General features: G+C 37.3%; 1 protein-coding gene across 1 annotated transcript in view; it reads right to left on the reverse strand.

Annotated features, from left to right (window-relative positions):
* ANTXR1 (ANTXR cell adhesion molecule 1) overlaps positions 1–10,764 on the reverse strand; it is a 125,725-nt gene that overhangs the window by 87,964 nt on the left and 26,997 nt on the right. Inside the window, exons 2-4 of the mRNA XM_072402824.1 lie at positions 4,735–4,806; positions 4,068–4,139; positions 2,141–2,222 (exon numbers count right to left, since the gene is read on the reverse strand). Coding sequence (XP_072258925.1) covers positions 2,141–2,222; positions 4,068–4,139; positions 4,735–4,806 — 226 coding nt within the window. The remainder of the gene's footprint in view (positions 1–2,140; positions 2,223–4,067; positions 4,140–4,734; positions 4,807–10,764) is intronic.

A 10,764-nucleotide genomic window follows, 5' to 3' on the forward strand; every position in this document is an offset into this window, starting at 1 on the left:
CAATCTCATGTTTATTCCGGAGCTCTAAAAGCTTCTGGAATTATCAATATAATTTCTCTTAATCACAATAATATATATTTTTTTACGCGTTTCACAGCGACAAGCTGAGTGATATAGGAGCCACATATTTTTATTGTGCTGATTCAATAAAACCAACTTTTTCCAAGTGAGCCTTCATGACACCTCCTGCAACCTCTTTTTAAAGTTCTACTTGGCAGTTCTCATAATAACAATTTAGGCATGGAACAGTATATTGTAGGAAAACTTTTCACAGAAATGGAAAACTCTACTGTCCCAGTCCTCCAAACATAAACTCCAGAGAATATGGCGTTCCCCATGCAGCAGCCAGCTCACTACTACTGTCCTATCCTTGAATTTTTTATTAAAATTGTCGTGCTTTGATGTTTTGGATTGTCCGAAAAATCCCTATGGGTTCAGAGGGAAACTATAATTAAAAAGAATTGCACTTCAATAATGGGATAGGACAATATGATAGCTGCTCTAAGAAATACCTGGGCCATAGAGTAAACCAACACTTCTGGAATGTCTTGTGGAGGATAAATAGGATAGGAAAAAACTTCAATTGATGGGCCCTTTCCAAATAATAAACCAGTCCAGTTGGTGTACTCCCAAGGCATTTAGTTAACTCCACAAATGTGAGATCACTGGATCAAATGGCTTAATTGGACACCTGTACTGTACTGCGTATTGAAAGTTTATAGCAGGGAAGGGAATTTGTGGGTGTTAGAATATCAGCCCATCCTTTCACAACTACATTATACTACGATATCTTCACCAATCTGGCCAATGAATGTCTGCAGGTCATGCTTAATGAAATTAATTACACAAACAGGAAAGCTTTACATCTGGTAAAACAGTGATTTTCCAACATGTGCAATAAAAAGGCAATGAAAAGAAATCAACTATGCTATCCAATGATCATCTAATTATATACCTGTATTTGAAATTTTCCATTGTATAGAAGAAAGAAAAAGAAAGAGGTTTCTCTCAAGTTTTAGGTAAAATAATTACTTATGTATTGATATAATTCAGATTTCATACATAATTATCGTACATACATCATTTAAACATACGGTATATCCAGTCTAGTTTTTGTGTCACTAGGCTCGAGTATATATACTAGACAGAATTGCTATAACTATTTTAACCGTATCTGTCTTATGCGATCCAGACGCGTTTCGCCTTTCCAGGTTTCCTCAGGGGAGCTTAATACCTGTACGTTTTTTGGTTGCTAGTACATAGATAAACATAAATGGTAACCTTGTTCTAATAATGAGCATAGAGAAGATCCCAGCGATAGTAGTGTTGCCGTTGAATGCAGATAAGCAGGAGGAATGAAACCGCAAAGATTCCTTATGACTTGTACTTAGAATATAAGGAGGTATATTAGTGGTAAGTAGGTAGTAGCTCCAAGACTTTTAAAGATAAGTCTGGATGCTTGAGAGAGAAGCTGGTCCTGCATGTGAGATTCTAACAACAAGATTATGTTTATCTATGTACTAGCAACCAAAAACCATACAGTTCATAAGCTTAAGTTCCCCTGAGGAAGCCTAGAAAGGCAAAACGCGTCGAACCACATAAGACGAATACGTTTAAAATAGCTAGAGCAATTCCGTCTAATATATATACTCCAGTCTGGTGACACAAAAACTAGACTGGATATATGTTTAAATGATGTATGTACAATAATTATGTATGAAATCTGAATTATATCAATATATAATTAATTATTTTACCTAAAACTTGAGAGCTGAAACCTCTTTCTATTTCTTTGTACTATATTTTGATTACTCAAAGAGATAGCTGAACATTATTTCTGGAGGGAAATAAACTCTTCTTATCCTATTCAATCTTCCATTGTAGTTTATTCCTATTTACCAATAAGGAGCACATATATGGAAAGCTAATGCTTTACTCACTTTATACAAAAAATGCTAAACAAGTTACAGCCAAGCTAATATTAGTTTTGAGAAATGACTTCATCTAATCAACTTGGACTCACTACTGCACACAACATCATAACACATATAAAGAGAAGGAGCTGCCATGCCCTAAGGACACAAAAGTTTTCCAGCATCGTTTTACAAGTAGATGGTAATAATTAACACATCGTCCTTACCCTCTCAATCCCTTCATGCATGTAGGTGTCCCCACCTGGGAGGACTTTCTGTAGCTCCGCCAAGCCTAGCTTGATTTGGTCTCTGCGTGGAAAATAAGTAAGGACAATGCATCAGGCTAATTATTTATTTCGCTCACTATTAAAGTGTAATGCAATAAGTCTGCTGTGCATACCCAACATTGTTTTGGAAAGCAAAAGTTATAAGACTTAAAAAAAAGGCTGTTGCTGGCATAGGAGGTGGAATGGGAATGGAAAGAAGCTTAAAGTGACTCTGTTGCTAAAATAAAGTGAAAAAAAATCTTTCTTTTCAATTACGTATTAAGGAAGCAGCTGCCTGAAAACTCCTTAGAAACTAACACTTCCAAGAGCGCCAATTGACTTGTCCTCTGTTGCGTTCCGTGGATTCTCATGGTCGACTCCATATCACAACAAAATGGTGGCATAGAGGTTGGCATATCAAACCTCTATGGGTGGACAGAAAATCAACCCTTTCAGAAGTGTTGGATTGCTGAAGTTTTAAAGCAGATTTGAGGAAAGTATTTATTATCTTCTTTACAAGAAACACATTTTCACTTTAATTCATTGTATTAGTCAGTACTTTCTACATGGCTTTTATTTTGTTAGCTTACTAAAATAGTTTTTCTTGTTTCTGCAAAAAAGTATGCACCAAAATTATACATTAATCTGCACATAATAAGCATTGTCAAATTTCCCATATATGATAATGTAGCACACAGCACAAATGGAAATCCTCCAAAATCCCAAAAGTAGTGTACTCGTGGGGTTGTTCAGACCAGCAATGGAAACAATAGTTCCAATGCGGGTCCTGGCTGATGGCATCCTTGCCAGGCACTCAGCCACCCCAAACACCGGAATCTTGGTGCACCCATGCTCATTACTGCCCCCACTCCTAAAAATATAAAAAAAATTAAAAAAAAGGTCCTGATCTTAATTTTTTCTTACATTCCGGGAACATGTCCAATATCAGAAATGTTCAGAAGGCGCAGCCAGCAGCCTCCTGGGATACATGACGTATGTAAAACATAATTTTCACATTCAGTTTTTACCGCCATGGCACTAAAGACCAAAGAGCAGAGCTCTCCCTGAAAAACTTTTAAAAATGTAAAAAAATCAATTTTTTTTTACTATAAAAGGGTTAGCCACCCTTTTAAAATGTGCCATACCTTACAGCTTTAAAGCATCCCAAGAATTTTTATTGGAGGGATTTGTGTAGTTACTGTAGTTGCTGTTGCTCTATAAGACCCAAATGTCCACATACTAAAACAGGGTTTTCCCAACTCAATTGGTGATTGAGGGAATGAAAATATAAACAATTAATGTCATAATGCCAAATTGATTTCTTTATGGTGGTTTTTCCACCTTTATTTTAACCTTGCACCTTTATTGGATGGCACTTTCCACAGGTACCCCTGATCCTCCTTTTTACATAACATTTGGTTAAAACTTTATAATAATGGGTTTGCAATTATAAAGTAAAATTCAGTACAAGCTGCATACATTTCATTTGATTATCAGAATTATTCTGGATTTAGAATAGAACTGAATGACCAATATTCGGCCAAAATTTGTGATCGTCTGGAATTTGAACATCAACATCAATCTTCGCATAAACACATATTTCTAAACAATAAGGAAACAAAACTCTAGATTAAGCCACAAAAATCAATATACATTTATTTACATTTTTATAGCCATGCTGCAAATATGTTCAAATAAGGAAAATTCTATGAATTCCGGCATTCTATTACCTCATGGTAAAGTTATTTTCTTGATAATGCTGTAGATTATGTAAAAGATTTTCAAAGTTGTCCTTTCATATTGAATTACTGAGGATATGTTTATCAGTCCGGTCTCAAAACCAAACCCCAACTAATACCCATGCCAACCACGTCTTGTTGGTACTCACCTATCATCAGTCAGGCGCATCAAGGTTGACCCTCTTGTGGAAAAGACAATGAAAGACATTCTGAGCTGAGGGCTGTCAAAATAAAAAAACAATAAGAATAGTCTACTTTATATGTTTATACTTTTTAAAAAAATGTATTTTTTTACACGCCATACATGTGCTCATGAATGTTTCAATATTATCAAGCTGTGACAGGGCTTTAAAACCAGTGATTCCTGGTGCTCCAGGAGATTTTATTGCGGTTATTTTTTATATTTTTATTTTTCTCCCCAACTGTTGTTATTTTGTCTTGTTGTGTTTTTTTGTTTATTGTTAGTTTGCGATCCCCTTTGGGGGTATGTGACGAGGGGTTTTGTGAAATTAAAATCACATCTAAACCACCGATGACTCCTATCATAGCTCGTAGATCTGGACTCTCCTAACATATGATGGTCTATTCAGTTTCAAGATATTGTTGTATCCCCAATTGTTATGTTTCTTTTCTCCATGCTCCCTTGAGTGGACTTATTTTTCTAACTTATTTTCTCTGTGTTTATTTGTAAAATGTTATTTGTATGTATGAAGATTTGCAAAACCTTAATAAATATATATTTAACAAAAAAGAGAAAAAGACAAAGGAGACAAAACAAGAGAGGGACACGCTGTAACAAGCACAGTACATACTCACCTGATAAACCTTTCCGTCAGTTGTTCCACAAAATAATAGATTTCGCTCCAGTGGTGAAGTACACTTCCAGACCTAGGGGACAGAACATTGATTATTATAATTCAGAAAGTAATATCCACTAAAAAAATATGGGGTAGGTAGGTGGGAAGGCTGTGTATGGGGTAGGTAGGTGGGAAGGCTGTGTATGGGGTAGGTAGGTGGGAAGGCTGTGTATGGGGGAGGTAGGTAGGTGGGAAGGCTGTGTATGGGGTAGTTAGGTAGGTGGGAAGGCTGTGTATGGGGTAGGTAGGTAGGTGGGAAGGCTGTGTATGGGATATGTAGGTGGGAAGGCTGTGTATGGGGTAGGTAGGTGTGAACGCTGTGTATGGGGTAGGTAGGTGGCAAGGATGGAAGAGTCTGGCTGCAGCATTCATAATAGATTGTAGAGGAGAGAGTCAGGTTAGTGGAATACCAGAGAGGAGGAGGTTACGGTAGTCCGGATGAGAGATGATAAGAGCGTGTACAAGGAGTTTGGTGGTCTCTGGGGACAGGTAGGGGCGGATTTTGTAGATGTTGTGCAAGGGAAAGTGACAGGATCTGGAAATGTTCTGAATATGGGGGGTAAATAAGAGGGCAGAATCATAGGTGACACCAAGACAATGTGCTCTTCTTTGTGTTGTACTTTAGGATACATATGAATATTGCATCTAAAGCCCAGAAAAAAGTAATGTGCAATACTTAAAAAACATTGTTCGTTGAGATGAATAAATAAAAATTGGGTGAATAAATGCCAGAAGTCTGCAAAGCCAATCTTTAGAAATCACAAACATCTGGCATTCATGATAAATGGAATAACATTGTTCCCCAGCATTAGATTTTCTGCTGTTAAACTGCCTGAGCAGTACAAGGGTTAAAACGGCTTTCTATTGGCATACATCTGTGCAATAGATCAGCAAGGAAGAAAATAAAATAGGTATCAGGTTATGTTTGTCTTATTTTGACAATGGCAGCCAAGAAAAGCAAGTACCGGAGCAATACAAGTGGAGGTTGGGGTCATGACAAGCACACGAGCACACGCGGGAATTGGTGGGGAGCCGTACAAGGGTGAGGCAACGCTCTTTTAAAAAGTTAAAGGTGAAAGTTTAAGTTGCTAGCCACATAAATGATATACATCCATACATAAAATAAAATTGAAGATTTATAAATACTATTCTTATTTCCAACAGCACTTTGTTAAAAGGAAACTTTTCTATTGAGAAACATACCTGCTGAACTCTCTTTTTCGAAAATGCAAATTGCTTGGCTTTAATGTTGAGACTTTTGCCCTAATGCTTTGAGCCAATGACCTTAAACAAGCTGATACTTGTACTGATAAGGATTGTTGACTTTCCTCTGACATACCAGTACATGTCCCAGGTCAAAGACTAGCAACCTATGGAGTCAGTTACAGTCAGTCAAGTCAAGGGGCAGCAATGGTAGCCCTCAATTTGTCCCTTCCAGTGGGCTTTGCAATTTCCCACTCTTTGCCAGACTTGTAAGATTTATAATGGACTCAGGGATGAGTGACAACATATATAAAGGAAGGTTTTTGGATATACAATAATATTCACTGAGTTGGCTCTCCCACGTGGGACATTGCACACTGAGTGGGAGATTCGGTGGTGGATTTTGCAGTTAGTATATTTTCCCATTATTGGACTTTGGTTTTGGACTAACTTTTCATCCTAATTTTATGGTACAATCTGGCTGCATGGCAATTCAATGTATTCTCTCGCTATGTGGTGCTTGGTGATAACCAACTTTGAAGTTGGGGGAAGAAGTTCAGATAGAGAAATATGTTTTTATATCATTTTGGAGTGTGTTTTGCCATTACAGTTTGGTTGTTTTTTTATAGCTCCCTCATTTCTTGAACAAGCAGCACAAATTGCTGTAAAACGCGTTGTGGCTTCTGGGACTATATATTGGAACCTTTAATATATGAAACTGCTATAACTGCCAAGCAGAGCCCTTGGGAGTTTTACAATTTTTTTTGTATTTGTTCGGTATATGGCAATACAATAAGTGGAATTTTTACGCTATTGTCACCTTGTGTTTTGTTTTATTTTCTTTTTAAATAAAGGGTTTATATTTTAATCTAGAATATCCTAATGTTTGTAAAAATCTTAAGTTTCTTATTAAAATGTTATTGTTAAAATATTTGTATTTAGGGTGCGGAATACGGACTTAAACAACTGAGTGGGACCAAAGATATTTCTAAATCTTCCTGTAGAGGCCATTATTATTATTAGACAGTATTTATATAGGGCTGACATATTACACAGCGCTGTACAAAGTCCATAGTCATGTCACTAGCTGTCTCTCAAAGATCATAATCTAATGTCCCTACCATAGTCATAGGTCTTTAATACAGTCTAAGGACAATTTTCAGGGGTAACCAATTAACCTAACTGCATGTTTTTGGGAGGAAACCCATGCAAACACGGGAAGAACCTGCAAACTCCATGCAGATAGTGTCCTGGTCGAGATTCCAACCTAGGACCCAGGTCTGCAAAGCCGATGTGCTAACCACTGAGCCACCGTGCTGCCAACGGGAGAAAAAACAATGAGCCAATCATTTGCTACTTAGTCAACTCAAAGAATATAAACTAACATGGTGTCCACATTGTAATATCTTTGATGATAAAATGAAAATGATTTGATAAGTAACACAACTATAGACTCTGATATACAAGATTCCTTTCATTAAATGATAAGCATACAATATGATTTATTGATAATAAATATTGTCAAACAGTATGAAGTTTGATTCAAATAGTCCAATTTTAAGCTGTGAGTATGTCGTATGTGACTTCAATTTGAAAACTATCACTCACAATTTAAAGGACAATTAATCCCAGTCCATGATATTCCCCCTACAATACGCTATTTATTCCAGGATCACCAGCCAAGTTTATATCTAAAATACATCATGTGGATTTAATGACTTACCATAAATATTATGAGCTTTTAGCTGCTGACTGAGCAGATCCAGTAAACTTTGCTGCCAAATCATTGGGGGGAAGAGAGACAGTGAATTCCTCAAAGGAATCTGCTCCAACCGGAAAGTGATAGCAAGCGGGTATTATTATACGGATACGCTGTGTTCCTGGTAGGGGCCCTGTGTTACTTTCTAAAGACCAAATGGGCCAAAAGTTCCCTACTGAGGGAACAGGGAACTAGAAAAGGAAACTTTATAACTCTTGCCCAGAATGTGAAAAGAAATCACAATCAAGAGAATATTTAACCTGTATTGGTGGTAGGGGTAAGGCTTGTATGCTTAGTTTGAGAAACTCCCAAATGTATGCATGCATTCCTCTATGTGAATATAAAGGATCTGAAATGTCTTACTTGCACATTTAAATATGGTCAGACGTTATAATGGCCAAAAGTAGGCAGAAAACGTAAATTTTCTATAGCTATTTTAGTAGAGTTTTGAAGAAGTTAGGAAAAGCTTACATGAATTACATTCTATAATATGCTATAGTATGTTATAAAATAATTCCGTAAGCCAAATGGTTTTGGGGTCTATAGGGAAGGGAGGCTTACTGGAATTTGGAAGGTACCTTTTAATAAAGATACTCTTAATTGGGCATTGTCCTAACCTAAGGCACGAGAACAGGGGTATATAGTATATAGTGTCCCGCACCCATTTCCAGAAAAGTAAACCTAAAATAAAATATGCCATTGTGAAAAAGAAGTTCATTAAAAAAAGAAACACACACATACCTACTGATTTGCAGTTCAGCAATGTAAATCCACATCAAACCAAACTTGTCGGCTTTCCTCCTTGCTCTTCTCCACATTTACCTACCCATCTTCTATCTTTACACCCTCACTACTTACCCACCATTCCAAATACCCCAACTGCTATTGTGTGCTACTTCTGCTATTGTGTTCCCCTCATCTTAGATTGTAAGCTCCTCTTGGCTGGGTCCACTCTTCCTCTGGTGTCGTTGTTTGTACTTGTCTTCGGCAACCACTATTTAATGTACAACTCTACATAATATGGTAGCACTATATAAATACTGTTTAATAATGCAGGATTGGAACTCTACTGTCAAAGTTCAATGCATAGGTCTGAAGAGAAGAATTGATGATATAAAATGGTGCGATTCCCATGTACATAGCACGGCTGCACAAAGCCACCAAAGTAGAAATGGGTCTGTGTGCTTTGCATATGTTTTTTTTTTATTGTAATATTATAGAGTTCAATGCTGCCAACTTGCCTATGTTTCACTTGATTTATTGCAGAACTCCTGACTTTTGGGTATGTAGTCTGTCTCCTTGTGACCTTGTACCACTTGGCACGATAGGTAGGCAGTCTCGTTGGCTTTTCCTGTGTGCGGTCATACAGTTAAGAAATTAGCCGGACAGCTCATATTTCCCAGAAATTCTCCCGAGCCTTTCCTCCATAGACACTTTATTTCTCATCTTTCCAGTAACAGAAATCAAATCCTTCACGAGACGAGGCTTTTCTGCTTAGACAACAATTTTGTGTTCCGCCTGAAATGCCTCGCTGTGGAGTTTACAAATCTGGCCTAGTAATACTTTCAGCCAACCAAACATTGACTGTACATAACTACATAGAATAGTTCTACATGAGTGACGATAATCTGCGGGTTCACCTGAAGCTGCACACCTGGATGTATTCTTCCATAAGCTTTCAATGCTATTGGATATTGTTTAAAAAAATAGAAAAAAGAATTTATCTTTTCAAACTTTCTGTTGATGATCTTCCTTTCAATGGACACTGAGCTGCACATGTGCTTAGTTTATGAAGCTGGGTATCCTGACAAAACCCCAGGAATGAATGAACTCCCGTGTGTATGTGCAGAAGTTACGTCGTACTGGCCAATCAACATGGACGAAGATCCAAAATCCAGAAGAAGACTGAGAGAAGATAATGGCGCCTGTGATGGAGTGAGAAGAGGTGAGTATATGTAAAAATACTCAAACGAAGGGAGGAAAGCTGAGGGTTTTTGGAAAAAAAAACAATGACCGTATTGAATAATTTTTACAAAATTGAACATGATACGTAATACAGTATAATGCAGTGTGTGGTCATGCCTATTTATTTCTCATAGGCATAAAGACCAAATAACTAAACAATGATTTTCCTTTGTGGAAGAGATCCACAAGTGTCTATATCAGAAGCGTCTTTTTACACCATCTTTCTAACCAGACACTTGTGGATCTCTTCCACTCTTTTTACTACTACAGATACCAAACAATCCATGACACTGGGTAACAAATTTTTGCAAGTCTCACCCAATCCCCTGAGGAAGCCAACTGGGCGAAACGCGTCATGACAAGGGACACACAGTATTTCCCTACTACTATTGCTAGTTTTTGGTCTTTACGCCAATGAGAAATAAACAGGCATGACCACACACTGCATTATACTGTATTACGTATCATGTTCAATTTTGTGAAATTATTTAATACATTCATTGTTATTTTGAAAAAAAAACCCCAGCTTTCCTCTCTTCATTTAAGTTCTCTATCTATCGTGGGGTGGCAACTTTATACAACTACTTGGGAATGAAGGCTTGTCTCATCTTCTATATGTAAAAATACTCAATAGGGCAAGTAAGAACTTCACCAGTCTCCTCTGCAACAAACCCCATACCATCCATCAAACCAGCATTAATGGGAAGGCTCCTCAGGATTTGGCATTTTCAGTGTTTCAGCTGGTGGCGCAGAGCTCAAACTAATATATACTATATATTTTCTACAGTTTTCACCAGAAATTGCTTAGTAAACATAAAAACATGTAAACAACATAAAACGGGAATGATGAAAAAATGAGGACCGCTCACTGCTGATCTCTATCCTTGTGCAAGGCTACTGGTCCTATAGCCACCTCTCCTCTAGTTTTCTGTATTAGGTCTGTCTGCTAGGTCCACATGTATTTGGATTGAAGTTTGTGTGGCCAAAATTCAATGTTAAGGAGGGAATATGTATTTTATTACAGGGTCTGTACATGCTTGAAAAAACAAATTGTATCACAAG

The sequence above is a fragment of the Pyxicephalus adspersus genome, chromosome 2 (assembly GCF_032062135.1).
Source record: "Pyxicephalus adspersus chromosome 2, UCB_Pads_2.0, whole genome shotgun sequence".
In the NCBI taxonomy this organism is placed as follows: Eukaryota; Metazoa; Chordata; class Amphibia; order Anura; family Pyxicephalidae; genus Pyxicephalus; species Pyxicephalus adspersus.